The sequence below is a fragment of the Haemorhous mexicanus genome, chromosome 3, assembly GCF_027477595.1.
Source record: "Haemorhous mexicanus isolate bHaeMex1 chromosome 3, bHaeMex1.pri, whole genome shotgun sequence".
Classification (NCBI taxonomy): domain Eukaryota; kingdom Metazoa; phylum Chordata; class Aves; order Passeriformes; family Fringillidae; genus Haemorhous; species Haemorhous mexicanus.
In genome coordinates, this window is record NC_082343.1 from 83,284,740 (window position 1) to 83,302,906 (window position 18,167).

Genomic DNA, 18,167 nt, shown 5'->3' on the forward strand with positions numbered 1-18,167 from the left:
ACTGCTGACTGGAGCTGGATGAGGTCTCCTTTCTATTGTCTGAAGATTAACTTCCATAGAAGGTTCTCTGGGATTTCTTAATCTCTTCTAGACTGGGAATTGAAGCATCTGTTGTCATTTCCCTCATCCTTCCACCCTGCTTATAAATGGAAATACGACATGGGGGGTGGGGATGACACAAGACAACATGATAAAACATTTAGCTTACCCATCCATCATTAACCGATGATGGTATTACAGTTTCGAGATCTATTACTGCTGTAGCACATAAGGGTAGGAGAAAAGACACTGATGACTTTGTGTGGTCCATAACACAGTCATCTAATGTTATCCCAAGCTGCAGCACATCTCTTCAGAGAGAGGGGAGGAAAATCACTGAAGTAGAACATCTGGGATAGAGAAAGTATTTTATCCAATCTGAGTAGATGATATTCTCATTAGTGAAGACAGAAAAAGAATATTCATGAGCTGCTCAGGTCTGAAGGGTTGAGAAGAATTAAAAAGGCCATGTGTGTTTTTTATTGCTTTTATAATCATGAGGAGCAGAGGCATGTAGTGCCCTAAAGATAGTATAAATTAAGTAAGTCTTGAATTCTTGCAGTGCATACTGTGTGAATGAGTGCAGCAGCAGATCTTGTAAGAAGAGTAGCACTTGTTCTCATGAATGACACTTGTATATCAGCTGTTACATTCAGCTTTGCTTTCTAACACACTTCACATTTTTCTTTGTACACAGTGGCTTTGAAAAACCTTTCCTTCAGCAGAACATGGCTGAGCAGCCTTACATAGCAACATGTATTCTCTCTTACTCCCCTCATCAGCATTGATGCTGTTGGGGATAAACTGATCTCTAAAACCCTGATTCAAATTGAGGGATAGGTTGCAGTGGGAGAAGGTAGTGTGGGTGATATCTTGGGGCTATACTGAAGGAAGAGGAATCTTAAGAAAACTTCATCCTTCTATCTCCTTCCTCGTTACAGCTGAGTTTCATATGAATTGCTATTTATGACTCTTCTTTTGCTTTCTTTGAGAGTGGTGAGAATGCAGGAATGACTGTCCCACCTTGAAGGGGGAGGTTTGGGTGAAAAAGGATGGAGGTGTGTGTAAGTGTAGTATGTAACTGTGCCTGTGGGACACTCCATGCTATGTCAGAAAAGAACAGGGACTGATCTGAAAATTTAGGGATGGGCTGTTTAAGGCAAGATTACATTTTTTGTAGCGTTTGCCTGACAGTGGCCATGGCACTGTGCTTTATGTTACTGATAGTACTTGTGGCAAACGTTTCTTGTTGATATCTGATGAAACCATCACTTTGATGTTACTTGCCCAGAGTACTGATTATGATGCAAAACGGTTGATCTAGCAACAGGATCACAACTTATACATTTTTATGTTTTATCATGTATAAATTATGTCCTATGAGTTTTGGAAGGTGTTTGTGATACTAACTCTACTAACAGGGATTTGTAGTAATCTGTTTATTTTGTAACATGGTTGTCTTTGTTTTGCACAGGTGCTTGAGCTGGTGCTGGAAAACTTTATTTATCCATGGTACAGGTACGAGCTTTACCTAAAAAGTTACTATTTTTAATATCACAAATATTTGTCAGCCTGTTTAAGAAGTTCACACCTGAAAATAAACATTTCTGTTTCCTTAGTGAAAGATAAAGCATATTTTTGAGTGCTAGAAATTATTGTTTTATTGTCTCTTAGCAGAGTAGAACAGATCTTTTAATAGTTTAGTTATAATAGAGGTGGTTCTGAAATTCAGATTTCATCCTAAAACCACTTTTAGATTGTCTGTTTTTTTATGTTCATTTTGTGGTAACTCTTACTTGGAACTAAATACAGATTGATGAAAATCTGTGAAAATTCAACCTGTCACTACTTCTGAAATTTACTTCCAGATTAGAAGCAAACTGATCTATCTCATTGCTTAAAAAAAAAAAAAAAATCAAAATCAAAAAAACTTTGCAGGGTTTTAAAGAAAAGGTATTTCAAATACCTATGGCCAGCTTCTTGGAGATCATCTCATAAATTTCCAACTTTTAAGAGCATCAGTGGTTGTTGTGCTGAGTAGAATAGTACTGTGTAAATAACTATTAAATAGTGAATAAAGAAAAGACTATGGCTGATTATTTTTTCTGTGGTTTTTTTTTTTTATTTATTTTGGGTTTTCTTCCTTGTACTTTTATATATTAGTTAGTGCTTTGCAATACTTTGTAAGAAGATGTTAAAATATTTCTAACTGATAATGCGGGCATTAATGTGTTAAAACAACATCTTGCCTTAATTCTGAATTTGACTTTGTCATTGAATGGAAAGTTCAATTTGTCCTTAAAATTGAAAAAGAAAGTATGCTTTCTTTTATTTTTACTCTGTGTCATTTGGATTTTTTTCTGTCTCTTGGACCCAAAATTTACTGTTCAGACTTCTTTGCCTCTTGGGTTTTGATTGTGGCCAATTCCTGCACGTCTCACCTCTAACTTTGTGTGTTGAATATACTGAAGAGTAAAACTTCACTGCTGATGCAAACGGCAGAGGGAGCTTTAGCACCATGTGTCGTGAATGCAAGTTGGAAACCTCGAGGTTTTAAACTTACAAATACAGAAAAGTAGAGCATGTTCTGTTGAGTTGTTGATAAAGTAACAGATGTAAGGCAACCATCTCCTATACTGCATGATTGGAAAACAGTTTTTTCTTGGCTGGTGGAAAGTGTCTTTAATGTCTTTGTTATGGGCTGACAAGAAAACTTGGCTTCCACCAATTACTTATCTCTCTGACACCCAAGGCAGTGGAAGTCTGGAATACATCATCTGGTGGGGATAATAATTCACTATATATATATAAAATGCACAGTTAGAAATGCAGTATAAAATACACTTTGTATGAAGGCAACCAGCCTACATTCTGCTCCATCTTGCCCTCTGCTGAGCAGTGTAGTGTTCCTGCCCTGTCTTAAGTTCTGCATGGCTGCATCTCCAGATTTGAGCTAGTTCCATGAATTTGCACCATGCTGATGAACTCTAACAACCTGAAGGCTGTTAGATTTCAGGTTCAAGTGAACGTGAAATACTGGGAGTTCAGTGATCTGCAGTGAGTGCTGTGATGTCCAAGCAATTCAGTAGGAAACAGCTTGCTCCTGAAAGGCTTACTGGTTTCAGTTTAACAGTAGTAATGTCAGATCTGACCGTATTTAGTCTAGAATTCAGGTGTACCGAGCAGGGGTTGTGCAGGCAGACCTGAAATGTGTCTGTGTGCCATAGTTTGAGAGCTGGCTTGTAGAGCATGTCAGCTCTGATTTTTCCTACTCTAGTTGTACTTGCACTGTTGGCAAAGCTCCCATGACCTGAGAGAGAGGATTCGTGCATCCAGGACATGTTTGTTTTCTGAGCAAATAAACCTAACTCAGGTTAATTCTTCCCAGAGCCTTTGCTCCATGCTCTCCTTATTTAGCAGCATGGCTGGATGAGCACTAGCAGGCAATTCATACTTGACAGATAGGCTGCTAAAAAACTTGGCTACGTTCCTTTGCACAGAAAAGTTTGGGCATAATTCCTTGGGCTAGCTGCTCTGCCTTTCACGTCAATGGATTTTGCACAGAAGCTACCTCTTTTTTTAATTAATATTTATTTATTTTAAAAAAAGCCTTGTTTTTTTGTTTTATGTGCTGTCCCAACTGATGCTTTCTTGGACTTAAGTGTTACCAGGATGTATCTCAGTCAGAAGCCAGGGAAGTGTAATGTTTACAGGGTGTGTTGCAAAACAAAATAATGGATTTGTTTTCTTAGGAATAAAAGTGCTATAAGCATATAAAAGCTGGTTTATGCTTGTTTCATTAATAAACTGTGTAAGAATTTCTAATTTTTTATTAGCAGGTTAAAATTTAAGCAGGTCCTAAATTTGGACCACTTTAGGGGAATGAGGGAATGTGCTTAAAATCCAGTGAACTCTCCTGAAACAGATCATTATACCTATGTGCATTCTTGTTTTTTATTTTTCAAAGTACTTATGCTGGTTATATTAAGATCTTTTTTTTCAACTGTATGAGAAGACTAGAACATAGTTGTAAGTAATCCCAAGTTTGCAGAGCTACAAAACACAGGTCTAAGTCTATTGCTTATGCTGTACAGCAAAACTCTATAATATCTTGCTTATACCAACCTTACTTTAAATAGAGTTTAATGTTTGAATGGGTCACTCTTGCTTACTAAATATTTTTGGTCATTGATTTTACTGCAACTCCAGTTCTCTCAGATTAGGACAGAATTCAGTAATTACCACATTTTTTGTGATACATTTCTATGAAAACATTTTTCTTTGATGGTGACTAAACAGTATTTTCACATGTGGAGCTGTTTCTATTTCAAATGAAAGTTCTTTTTAAATGCAAGTAATGCAAGAAAGAATCAGAATTTTTGTTGAGTTACAAACCATAGCTTTACATTTTTATTAGCTTGTGACTTACTTTCTACATCTTTTTGAAATGAGTTAGCCAAGTTTTGTAAGAATAATTGACACACAGAGGAAAAATATCACTTTGTTATTTGTATATGATTTTCATTTATCAGTGGATCCTGTAAGGCTTTGCGTGCTGTAGCATTTGGGTGTATCTCTCTTGAGAGGTTAGACTCTGTAACTGTTTACAATTAATATTCCTAAAGTTCTGGGAAAACACAGCCAGCTTTTAAAGTGTTTCCAAGAGGGCTATTTGGACTTTCCCGAGTCACTGGAGATTTGACATTTTACAGGTTCATGATGTTTTTTCGCCAGTCTTCAGTCTGCTGGTGATTAAAAGAATGTCTTTGCAAATCTGTTGTGAGAATATGTGGCATAAGGTCGTGTCCTAGTGAGCTAGCCAAGATACTAGTTATCCAGCTGTCAATAAAATAACAACTTCTTGGTCCAAATTACTTCATGTATCTTCTAGTCTGTCAAATGCTAGTAATACTGTAATACAGGCTGTTTGCTAACCCCTTGGCAATGCTAATCCCTTTGACAATGTGGGTATTTTCTAACCATATTGCTTATGAAATGTCAGCTGCTGATCCTAAACCAAACTTAAACCAAACTTTCCCCTACAGTGTTCTTATCTGCATGTCATTAGCTGTTGGAGGATAATTGTGTTTCTTGTGCCAGGCTGCTTTCTTTGAGGTGTTTTCTTCTCTCATGCAATCTCTTACATACTTTGACTCTCAGGTCACTGATATCTCTAGTATATGTACCTGATTGTTTATCATCAACATGCCTTGGAATGTTCCATTACCCAGGCTAAAAGTGCTTTAAAAGTTGGATACTGAATAATATAAAATGTTTTTTGCATAATTTTAAAAATTATTTTTAAATGTCCTGTTCTTGCTTGTAGTATTCTTTTATAACACAAGTAATATTTCTACTTACTACACTAATTTATGACCAAAAAGTGTGATGGCTCTTGCATATGATCATTAGTTAAAACTGGATGCAACTTCCTTTGTTTTGTCATTATTCAGCTGTTATACTTCAGTTTTACCAATATATTAGTCATGCTCTACAGTTCATATTAATAACTGATAGATTTTTGGGTTTCACTTGCATTTTGTGGAATGCTGGTATCGTGATCATTTTCCACTCAGTTTAGATGCAGTTTCTTCACCTAAGACTTCATGTATTTCCTGTTTTCATTCAGTTTTCAAAAAAAGTCGTGGAGTTAGGTATTTTTCTTTCTGAATCACATTTAATTATTTTTACTGTGAGTTTTCACTGAACATATTTTATTGCAGTGGATGGAAACTGGCAAGCCAGGTTAAAAGTTTGGATGATATTTTGACGTAGCGATTTGGAAATCTATTTAAATTCTTCTTTGCTTCCAAGCAGATGTCACCTTAAGTAATTTCAATTTCCTTTACACCATTGAGTTAGGATGTGTTTCCATTTGTAGAAACTAGGTTAGATTTTACTCAGTCAAAATCATGCAGATTGTATATGAGAACAGGAATTGGTATACATTGCAATTTCCTGATGTTTTTCTGTTGTGTAACAGACATTGTGGGAATGCTGTGTATTTTCCTCAGACAGAAGGCTGCTGGCTTTCTGGTAGCTTTCATTTCCCTTCATTCCAGCTGAAGTATCATTGTTGAACGTTCTTATTCTTATGCTTTTAATAGTGCCAAATGTATTGTGGTTGGATTAATAGAAATTTATTTTATTCTGTTTTCTCATATGCCATGCTTTGAAACGCTGCAGAAATATTACTGATGATGAGTCCTCAGTGGATGAACTGAGAGGGACACTAAGGTTTTTTGCATCTGTCTTAGTTCGGAGAATTCACAAGGTAAGGTGACTTAAAGGTATTAGTCTTGGTTTGCCATCAGAATTTATTGATATCCATCTCTTGTGAGTTCTTAATTTATTTTTTTTTTAATTGGGATTCCAAAGTTAGCCTTACAGTGTAGGTTGTTTCTAACCATCTGAGTTAGTTCTTTGTGGTATCTACCCCATCTTTCTGGAACTTATCTCCTTCCTAATTGTAAACCATCTGTGAAAACTCATCGTTGATAGTGTTCAGCATTGTGTTGGATATGGCTTTGGGCAACCTGTTCTAGTGAAAGATGTCCCTGCTGTGGCAAGGGATTGGAATAAGTGATCTGTGAAAATCCCTTGTGACTCAAACCTTTCCCCAGTTCTTGAAAATGGATATATTTATTACACCAGTGCAAGGCATTATTAAAACCTTGTGATCTTTTAGCTGTATTTTGGTGACTTAATCCAAATGGAAACCATTTTGAGAATTACTGAAAAAATCTACTAGGAAATGCACTAGCTTCTGCTAGTGTTATAGCTTCTGCTTGCTTGTCTTCTTAAAATGCAAACAAGGCCCTTACATTGTCTGTAAAGAATAGACTGCCATTAGGTGACCACATTACTGTAAGGATTAAAACAGATGAGGCTCTTACTTTAATGCAGTTCTTCAGGAGCATTTTGAGTGCTAAAGATTAGAAGTTTTTATTTGCTGTGTTTAATCTATTAGCACATACTTTTTATTTGATGTCTTTAATCTGTTAGCATATACTTTTTTTGTATGTGCTCTCTTTTTAGCAGCACAGCTATTTCTTGGTAAAGTGCTTCAAGCTTGTTTCACAGGAACTGCTTCCAACTATTTGGCTGTTCTAAGCAGAAAGGGTTGCTAACTCAATTTCCAGAATTAGTCAGTGCTGGCCTCTCTGTTGGAGCCACTACCATAAATATGTGTCATTTTCCCCTCTCTTTACTAACAGCAATTTTTTCTGAGCCACAAGTTGTACATGTACCCTGTCATGACTTATTAACATGACTTATCAAATCCAGATGACTTTCTTGTTTACTCTAAATCAGGCATGTTGCTTTTTGAAAAGAACTTGGGGGAAGATTAGGAAATCCATGTAGCACAGACATTGTAGGGAGATGTGAAAGTGGAGTAAAGCTTCAAAGTGAAAATCTAGAACAAGGTCTTAAAATTTAATTTGGAGTTGTAATCCTTGCTGGTGTTAGTTGCATTGTTCATGGATCCATTGTTGACTCAGAAAGTGACCATGTCTCCTGTATTGAAATAAGGCATTGATTGGGATATCTCAAGTGAGCTACAGCATCTTGAAGTAGAGTGCTAATTTACCATCTCTGCCTTTGACAGCGAGGATTTAAATGTTGTATCTTCAGTTCTCTGGATAGGCACTATGTGCAACAAACACACAAGACATGTGCCAGTATTAAGCACTGTCAGGGGACCTACAAAATAAAGTTCATCACAGAAATGCATATGTTGAGGAGAAATTCATCATCCTTAGTTGAAAAATAAAATAGTTGTATACCTTTGCCAAGCAGCCGTACTCTGTTTTGAATTTATTATTTAATGCTTGAAAGCAATAGTTCTAGCTAATAGAGATAAAATGTTTAAATTGAGGAAGAATTGTATAAGAAAACACAGGCTTTTTTTTCATTTTTTTAGATTATATCTTTATAAATTTTTTTGCCAAAGAATATTTTACTTTTGAATTGAGACTTAAAATTACAAATGGCTTTAATGAACACAATGCTTTTTTTTTCTGTTTAAAGCTGCCTAGGTCAAAGCATGATTGTTGAATTAAGTTAGAAGCACTTCAGGCCAGTCAACTCTAATATGTATGCTGAAATATTTTAAATCTGGATTTTCCTTGCTGTGGACATTGCTGGATTGGTTATGGATTTTGAGGGAAAAGGGAAGGGTTATATCACACTTTTGTATGGTATGGTATAGATAACCCTGTATCTGACTGAAGTTTTTGACAGAAGTTCACAGTGCCTACTGCAGTGTTGATAACCATTTCCTTGGCTGTGCTCTTTGAGTTACCTCTGCAGAAAGAAGCACTGCCCTATCCTTATATGCCATAGGAAATTCTTAATTTCTAGAAAATACTGTTGGAATGTGAGGCACAAAAGACAGGAATTTCCATTGACAAGCAGAAGCTTGTCCTTTTGTGCTTGTAAACAGGAGCTGACCTTACTTTTATGCAGCTCCAGTCAATTGTACTGGCTTGTCAGGGCTGGTCAGGTCAGGTCATAGCTGTGCACCTCAAGTGTTACAGGGGAGTGTGCAGGAATATGTAATATTCTCCTTGTACAATTGAATAAAAGACACCAACTTTTCTCTTGGCTCTGGTGGCCTTTGCAATTGCATTGTCTCTTTACTTGTCTGGCAAGATGCTGTATCAAGGAGGGATTCCTCCATTGGGAAAGAAATTTGTTTGGAATTCTTAGATTTTTAACATTTACAGGTGTATGTTTTTGCATCTCTGAGATGTCTCTTGTTTAAAATAAAGAGTTTGCAAAGTGTAAATCACTTGCTAGATGGGTTTCTGTGAAAACTTCTGCAGGTGATAAAGAATCCCTTGAAACTGTACAGGCTGGGGACTGACTGGCTTTAGGGGGAAGGTGTGCTTGCTGCAAACGACCCGGGCCCATAGTAGGCTCTGAGCTGAGTACGAGCCATCAGTGGCAGCTTAAAACGCCAACAGCATCCTGGGCTGTAGTGACAGGAGCAGAGAAAATCAGGGAAAGTGATTATTTGCCTTCACTGGATGCTCTTTGGATGGCATCTAGGATACTAATCCAGTTTGGGCTCTTCTTTACAAAAAAGTGGAGCAGGTTCAACCAGAGGGCCGCCAAGATGATTGGGGTTGGAGGAGGCGACTGTGTTCGACTCAGGAGGTTTGCAGCACCACCTTGGATACAGTCCTGAGCACCATGATCTGAGCTTCTTTGGAGCAGGGCTAGGACAACCCAAAGTCATTTGTGCCTGAATTGTTCTCCTTCCATTTTTTTAGCCAACAAAGAAAATAGAAATGCAGGACCCTAATACAATCCTTGATTAAATCATACATGTTTTTTGTTTGGCTTATGATCATATGGTTTTGGTTTTGGACTAATGGTCTTTTGACTCTGTAACCCAAATTCTCTTTTGGTTCAGCCATCACCTGAGGGGTGACATTTTTTCTGCCTATGCGTAGGAAGGTTTCTCTTTGGTTTTAGTCCTTGTGGACACGACTGCCGAGTGTTAAGGCAGATGTTAGAAGCAGAGCATAGTTAACTTGTTGGTGGTCAAATCGTCCCATAGAACTGGGCTTTTTACACTGTGACTTGAAAGTCACACTGCCTTGCTGTATTTATTGCAATGAAAAAATCATAATGGGAATGAGTTAGCAATAAATGTGTTAACTGTGCTGTTTATGGCATTTAGTTCTGTGTGTTTTTATATACCTTGGCAGAAGAATGAGGACACTGTCAGCTCACCTAGAAAATTTTGGATTATTTCTTAATGGTTCATTTTATGGTTCAAACCAGAACATATAAGCAAATTACTGCATTTGATGGTTGTCTGTAATAAATTTTGGGGAGGGGGGAAATATAACAGTTTTGGTTTGATTTTGAAATTATTTTTTAGGTGGACATTCCAACGGTTGTAACGAAGAAGATGCTCAAGGCAGCAATGAAACACATTGAAGTAATAGCCAAGGCTAGGCAAAAAGGTAATAATGTCAAGACTTAATATGTTGTCAGTTTCAAAGGCCAACTATGAATATTCTTTTATGCATGTTTGAGATTATATTACTTTGTCTTTTTATGTTTATGGCCTCTGTTTTTAAAAATGAAATCCTTTTGCATTTTTCTTCTTGTGGTTGCGAAGGCAAATAGGGAAAAAGTTACAGTACATATTTGTATTCTCTGTTTTGATTTTTATTGCCTCACAATAAAAATACTAAATTTCTCTGTCTGTACAGGGGTGAACAGGAATATGGGTTTTTGTCTGTTTAGAGCAATCAAAATAATTTAGGAATGCTTCTTGAAGTTTTTCCTTTATATTCCAGATGAGCAGTTATAGATGAAAGGATTTGTACATCTGTGCATGGCTCTTATAGATAGAATGATTTCAAATATGCATTAGTGAAGTTGTAATGTGTTGAAAAGCCATGGAGAGACTTTGAGCAAAAACATATTTGTTATCCAAGATAAGAGTATCTTCACAACCCTAATGTAAAAATTATATTTATAACTGCACATAGAAGAAGTGCTTGGAAGCACTTGCTGTTGTTATTTTTTTTTTCACTGGCTGTGTTCCACAGTGCTGTATCTACTAAATGTGGTTTCATTCAGTTGTTAAGTGTTGATGTTTACTTTAACTGGAGTCATGAACTTTTCTTCTTTCCCTCCAAATGTCTGCTTGATATCCATAAATACATGCCATTGGCCCTTTGAGTGGTGTTACTGATTAAGATGAGTAATGAGACATAGTGTAATCGCCTTGGATGTCTTTCATGGCACAACAGCAATTTCAAGATAGTAGATAATCTTGCAGTGCTATTTACGCCAAATTTTGGGTTTCCTTTGATTTCTACCAAGGAGTTGGAAACACTTTTCTTTAGTGGTAAAGAACTGTATTTTAAATGTACAGCATTGAAAATATAGCCATTTTTTCTCAGTGTTTAAAAAAAAAACTTGTTTCCTAAGGGTAGATATGTGAAGTAGCAACTGAAAATTACTTTTAGTAGCACTTTCTAGTAAAGATTGCTAAAGCAGCCACCATAATACGTGGTTCAGAGGCAGCTTTCAGACCCTGCTTTAGTTGCTAGTTGAGCCTAGCCTTTTCTCCTTATTTTCTAAATCCTTTTCAAGAGGATTGCTTTTAGGAGGTATTTCCTTTTCTCCTGCTCTTGTTACCCTTTCCTCTCTTAGTAATTCCTATTTGCACAGACACCTCCACAATTCATTACCGGTCCTCTCTAGAAGGTGCATTCCTTCTCTCTGCTTTTAGTGACACCAGCTAGGCAGATTTATCAAGTGATATATATTCCTGCATCCCCTCTGTCAGCTGATACCACTCATGGGTTTTGGCTGTGAAGGCCAAACCAGCAGACTTCTCTCATACGCTGGGAAAAAGCTTTAGCTTTGAGAGTAGCTGAGGAATATATTACATACCTCAGTATGCCTGGTGGTGGTGTTGGCATGAGGCTGTGCCACATTGCTAGTTCAGCTAGGTGTGATTTATAGCAGCTCAGTTCTTGCCTTTGAAGTGATCTGAAGAAATGTAACATTGTTGCTTCTAATTAATATCTATAGTTTTTAATCTGATAAAGAGGTATTCTTTCAATTCCACCGTAATTTAAGAGGGAGTACTCTAGCAGATCCTCCTGCAGGCTTTGGCTTGATTCACCCTGTGTTTAAAATGTGTGTTCCTTCACGTTTGTTTTTAAGTGTTCTAAGCAGGAAACAGATACTACAGGATTGAGTAAAAGTTTACGTTGAATTCAAATTGTGTTGTAGACCAAAAAAATGGGAGATCATGAGGAAGGTCAGGAAAAAGGCAATTGGAGGCAGACTTTGCACGATGCAGTTTTTTTTTTTTGTTTGTTTGTTTATTTATTTTTGTATGTATATATATATAAAATTGAATATGTAAATAAAAGTTTTTATTATAAATGAGAAAGCATTCTGGATACCATGCAAACCGCAGTTGTTTGGTGAAGGAATTCTTATTTCAGTGTGAGGTTTTATTTTTACATAGCATAGCTTCAAAGTCTAAGCCAAGATTCTTTTGTAAAGCTTCAGCATTTTATCCCTTTGGCAGTTGTATGTGTACTACAAATATTAACTTTTTAGCTCAAACAAAAAACAATTGCCTTTTGTTTACCAGTAAGAAAAAGCTGAAACAACTCTGCACTCCTGTTTTTTACTTTCAGTAAAAAATGCGGAATTTTTGCAGCAAGCTGCTTTAGAAGAATATGGACCAGAACTGCATGTTGCTTTGAGAAACCGAAGAGATGAACTTCACTACTTAAGAAAACTTACTGAACTTCTTTTTCCTTATATTTTGCCCCCAAAGTCAACAGAGTGCAGGTATATAAATTACTTAGAATTGTGTTTTTTAAATTTTTAAAATTGTGTTATGTAGTACAATCGTTTTGGAAAGTGAAAGAATGAACTTCACAGTCATATTCTTTCTTACCCCTTTTTTATGATTTTTTTGGATTTGTCTTTAAAATAGCATGCTTATGGTATTATTAAATCCTAAAATATTTCCCAGTAGTTTATGACAGAATTGGAGACTTCACTTAGAAATTTATGTAATCTAATATTGCTTTGGATTTTTATTTTCTTTCTTCTATTTTCTTTTCAGATCCCTGGCCCTTCTCATTAGAGAGATTCTCCCTGGTTCAGTTTTCCTTCCCTCAATGGATTTCTTAGCTGACCCTGTAAGACTTTGGAGCACAAGAATAATCTTAATTTATTAAAAATTATTGTTTACCTACTGAGCATATTATGGTAAAGCAAATGATGTGCAATGACTTACTTGCTGTGCATTTGACTAGATAAAACTAAATCTCGTGGCCAATTGTTTTGTTTGTTCATATGAGTTAACTCACTGAACTGACTAAAATAACAGTATTGGTGTGGTCCCTTAAGAATGTATTTTTCGTATTACATCTCCTGTCAAATGGGAGGATGCTGTGCTAGTGTAAACATCTACAAGTTGCTATTGCTACATTTAAAAAGGGCTTGATTACTTGAACTGTAGCCCTGTGGATCTTTATAGCAGTTTTAAGTAACGAGCTTTTTTTGCAGCTGTATTGAAATCAACTTTTTTCCCTCAATTCTGCAAATTAGGGGGCATTTATTTCTGAAGCTCCAACACTGCCATCCTTGTTTTCATATGTGCATGTATTTTAATAGGCAGAATGGCAGTGCTTATGCAGGTATCGCCTGGCTGCAAACAGTAAGTACTGTAGTGTGGAAGTATTACTTGTTCATTAGATCGGCACTTAGAGTAAAAATACTTTGGAGGCCTTTCTTCCACTGGGTAAAGAATATTTCTGTGCAGGTCTCTTCAGAAATTCCCTGACTTGTAAAAACTTGAGACAATTGAAGGTCGGTTCTCAAACGTGTATTGCCAGGCTTTGGTTTCTTAAAAGTATTAATATACTTATGTTTAAACTTGGGTAAAACATAGCATTGAAATTATTTTAATCTATTTTGTTGAGTTTCTTTAATAATAATTTTATTTGTTGTGTTGTGTTTCTTGCAGGATACTGTCAACCATTTACTGCTGATCTTCATTGATGATAGTCCAGTGAGTACTGACAAAGTTAGAACAGTGGCATTTTGATCACCCATGAAAGAAGCTTTCTTACCCAGTTGTCATTTTTTTCTGCAGCCTGAGATAGCAACTGAGCCTACTTCTTCATTGGTTCCATTCCTTCAGAAATTTGCCGAGCCAAGAAATAAAAAACCATCTGTAAGCAAAGGCAACATTTACTTCCTTTCCTCTTTTGAATAAGTGTTTTACTTTACCTGCTGATTTTGTTCTACAGCTCTATGCGTTATTTATGTACTGACTGAAAGTCTGAAAGTTGGCTGACTGCATTTTTAACCTACTCAGGTACTGAAACTGGAGCTAAAGGAGATCAGAGATCAGCAGGACCTTTTATTTCGGTTTATGAACTTCCTGAAACAGGAAGGGGCTGTCCATGTGCTGCAGTTCTGCCTGGCTGTGGGTAAGATTACAGACATGTGCTGATGTTACTTGATGATATGAAAATCATTCTAATGGAACACTGCAATTTGCATTTGGATAATTTAGGAAGAAAAAATCATTCATATGCCAGGAACAACCTCATGAATTTATCCTTACTGTGATAAAGAATAATTTCTTCTAATTGCAATATATTTTTAGTAATAACTTTATGAGCAGATCTGAATTATAGTTAATAAGAAGGCAGCTGTCTTATTACCTCGGATTTTGAGATGTCTTATGTTTCTTTTAATTTTGAAGTTTTGCAAATTACTTACCTACTGGAAAATGAGTTGATGTTATAGGGTGCTTCAAGATGTTATGTGTGTGCCAAGTTGATCAAGAAATGCTTTTTTCTTTCCTTTATTTCTCAGAGGAATTCAATGACCGAATTTTGAGACCAGAACTATCTGATACTGAAAAGATGTCTCTTCATGATGAAGTACAGAAAATTTATAAAACCTACTGTTTGGATGAAAGCATTGATAAGATTAGATTTGACCCTTTCATTGTGGAAGAGATTCAGAGAAGTAAGTTGGAATTTGAAAGGAATAATGTACATTGGAATTTAAACGGCATTCTCTAATAAAGTGAAAAGAAATTTTGCTGAGTAGCATCAAACTTTTTTTTTTGCCAATTTTAAAAGTTATTCCCATGCTATATTGTGCTTAATAATTTTTTGTCAATTTATTTATGTTTTTTGTTTATAAAACTTGGAGTAACTAGCAAAATAATCACAAACGCTGACCAGGAGAAAACTTGAACTTTATATGCCTGTGTGTATATCTCTCTATTAATACTTAAATATTTTTAATAGTTGCTGAAGGTCCATATAAGGATGTTGTGAAACTACAAACTATGCGGTGTCTTTTTGAAGCTTATGAGCATGTCCTGTCTCTGCTCGAGAATGTTTTTACTCCCATGTTCTGTCACAGTGATGAGGTAAGCATGAAAGATTGGAAGAGTTGTCTTAAAAGTGAGATTGTAAATAGTGTATCCTAAAAAATACAACAGTCCTGTATATGTGGAACTGAAAAATATGGCTTCATTTTCCACTTCAGTTGACATTCTAGAGCTGGACCATTCTCAGTAGGAAAATAAAATTCATTCTAGTCCAACACATCATCACAGAATAAAAGGAAAATGTCATGTTTTTGATATAACAATTTGTGTATATCACAGCTATTACAAAATCCTCTCCACCCCATCTTTATGATTGCAAATTTGGTGCAAAAGTAATATGCCTGATGGATGTAGAACTCAATCTCCTTATTTACTTTTAAGAATGTATTGGTGTTTAAAGATACAAAAGTTGTATTTAGGTTTTTTCAGCATTATGCATTCCTGCAGCTTAAAGTCTGGTGCTTGTTTTCAAGAAGATCTCTTAATGCAATTTACAAGGTATTTAAGATTGTTGTGTGATTGGGTTCTAAATGCCACCTTAAGAATTCCCCACATTGGATTGGCTGTATCTGCCTAAGGCCTTCTAGTAGGACACATTTTAATCACAGGGGTGAGTCTGAATTCATGTTCCTTTCAGAAGCTCGTGTTTGTAAGTCAGGTGGTGTGTTAAGCTTCCTGCATTTATTTGAGACAGAACATACTGATTTGTCCTGGGAGCGGGTACTTGCCTTACTTGGCATTAATAAAAAGAACATTTCTCAAAAATGGTCATCTCTCACATGGGAGCTATAATGCTTCAAATGCTTGATTTTTTTAACAAAGAGAAGACGTGGATTTTGGTGCTTAATTTTTATTTCTGTTTTGTGGTTTTAATCCGATGATTATGTAAGGTTAAGTAAGTAGTCCTAGTCTCATGTATTGATTATTGTATGGTCTGTCCTTTTCCAGATTAAAATTCTAACTGCTAGATTATCGTCAGTTTGGCTTTTCCTTCAGTTCTCATTTCCTGAATTTTGCAATGTTTTTGCACAGTAGCCTTTACCTCAGTTAATCCAGTGTTTCCTTTGGTACCTTATTTGTCTGCTACAGTACTTCAGACACCTTTTAAGAGGAGCAGAGTCACCAACCCGCAATTCTAAGTTCAACAGGTAGGTATGGTAGAACTTTTACGTGGTCTTCTTTGATTTTTAAATTAAAACATCAAAATATTAAACTGTAAGAATTTTGTTATTGCCTGATATTAATTTGACTAATTTTTAGCTCTACTTTTTTGTTTTTAAATGGACAAATTACGTGCTAAAGATGCAAGCAGTATTATGCAAGATGTCTCTTCTCTTGAAGTATTTTACATTCAAGAATTTAGAATGTGATTTAGACCTCAACATTTGAGAAGAGGGAAGGGAAAAAAATAAGCAGTGAGAATAAGATTATGTGAAAATAAAGTGATTTAATTGACTGGGTATAAGTAATACCATTTTAGTGGTGCCAAGCTGTGTCTTCTTGCATTTCAGATGTTACAGGGATAGTTACAGTGTACCCTATGCCAAACCAGCCTGATTATTTGATGGCAATCTCCTCTTACTGTGACGTGGAAGGTTTGCCACTTCTCCTAGATCAAATATGTTTTCTGTCCCCCACTCCATTGCAGAAATGCAGCATCAGAAGCCTTGTTTCTGGGCTTGGGCCATATTCTTATAGTCCAGACCTCCTTCAGGCTCCTTACTTATGGTCCAGACCCCCTTCAGGCTCCTTACAGCCTGTGGAGAAGAGCCTCTCCTGTGGTGGGGATGGGTGATCTTCCACTGTGGGCTTGGGCTGGGTTGATAAACGTTGAGGTCTCAAAATTTCTTGTGTTTCACTTTATGTTGGGTGGCTCTGACAGTCGTGGACTAGCCCAACAGAATTTCTCTTATGGCCTGGCCAAAAGAAGGAAAACATCAGTGAGACAATCTTTAATTTGGATAGGCTTTCTTTCTTGATATGAAGTAAGATCCATGGTACTCTGGAAAATACTAATGCTTGTCCTCTTCTAGAGGAGTAACACTCATTCATTTAACCTTTTCTGCTTTCATTAGAGTTACACCTGGCAGTAAACTCCTGTTTCACTGCCTACTGTGAGATTCGTATTACCAGCACATATCTTTCTTCCCTGCTCCTGTTCTTCAAAAATAGCATGATTGTTCTCTTCATTGTGTCTCCGTGGGTGACATCTTTTATGTAGTCTTTATAGTTTTTGTAGGTCCAGGACTGGAGCTTTGGTGTAGTGCTGTCTCATAGTGGTGGTGGCAAGCTTCTGTGTCTTAACAAAGAGGCATGGGATGAAGGCAGCTAGCCCAAACTGCATTCCTTTTCTACATAGTGCTCCTTGTAGGGTGACCTTAAAGACACTTCACCTTCTGTTGAGGATGGCTCCGGGGTTTCACCTAGACCTTTAAATCTGCCTTCTGGTTTCTTCCCCCAAATTATTCATGTCAGGGGTTTGAAGTATTCTGTCATACTCTTCTTAAATCTAGTTAAAATACGAAAACATGTAGGTCACCTCTTTGCTGCTTGGCTTTTAAAAACAGAAAGGGGGAAGTTACAGGCCATTGCTGCCTGAAATGCATTGTTTTTGAAATGCATCTCTGGTTACAAAATAAATTTTGTTTGGCGGCTGTTGCAGCATATTCTCAAACAGTATCCATAGCTTTACTGAAAATGTATCTGGTTTACATTTTAGAACAATTTGAATGCTCTCAGTGTATATGGTGATTTACAGTACAAGATACTGTGTGTTCCAGAAGTGGTGCCTCAGTGATTATTGCCATGAAACAGAGGTCCTATCTTGCAAGTAGTTTGCCTGTTGCTTTGGAATTTCCCTGTGCAGAATTATGTACAGTCACTTGCGAGAGGGTGGGGGAAAATCAAAGTTTCTCACACAATTATTCCAGATGTTATTCCATATAATTTGTCCTGCCTTCTTATTCTAGCATAGTTCCACTTGAAAGTAATTACATACAAAGAGATGAGTTTTGTTTCCCATATTTTTGATGTGCTTTGCTATAGGTTCTCTGTGTGTTTTCCTTAGGTACTACTGGTTAAAAAATCAGATCAAGAAGCAGGTATGAAATCCCAGTGGAATGTGCATGAGGGTAATGTGTTGAAACATTTCCCTTATTGCAAGACAAGAAAATTACAGTTTGTAGAAAATATAGGTGGAAAAGTAGGA

General features: G+C 36.5%; 1 protein-coding gene across 4 annotated transcripts in view; it reads left to right on the forward strand.

Moving 5' to 3' along the window:
- The window catches only part of SNX14 (sorting nexin 14), a 45,416-nt gene that overhangs the window by 6,527 nt on the left and 20,722 nt on the right, over positions 1-18,167 (forward strand). For all 4 annotated transcript variants that reach the window (XM_059842510.1, XM_059842512.1, XM_059842511.1 and 1 more), the window contains exons 5-15: positions 1,514-1,557; positions 6,226-6,313; positions 9,935-10,019; positions 12,228-12,384; positions 12,665-12,740; positions 13,571-13,615; positions 13,700-13,780; positions 13,925-14,039; positions 14,431-14,586; positions 14,874-14,998; positions 16,049-16,107. In XM_059842510.1, coding sequence (XP_059698493.1) covers positions 1,514-1,557; positions 6,226-6,313; positions 9,935-10,019; positions 12,228-12,384; positions 12,665-12,740; positions 13,571-13,615; positions 13,700-13,780; positions 13,925-14,039; positions 14,431-14,586; positions 14,874-14,998; positions 16,049-16,107 — 1,031 coding nt within the window. The remainder of the gene's footprint in view (positions 1-1,513; positions 1,558-6,225; positions 6,314-9,934; positions 10,020-12,227; positions 12,385-12,664; positions 12,741-13,570; positions 13,616-13,699; positions 13,781-13,924; positions 14,040-14,430; positions 14,587-14,873; positions 14,999-16,048; positions 16,108-18,167) is intronic.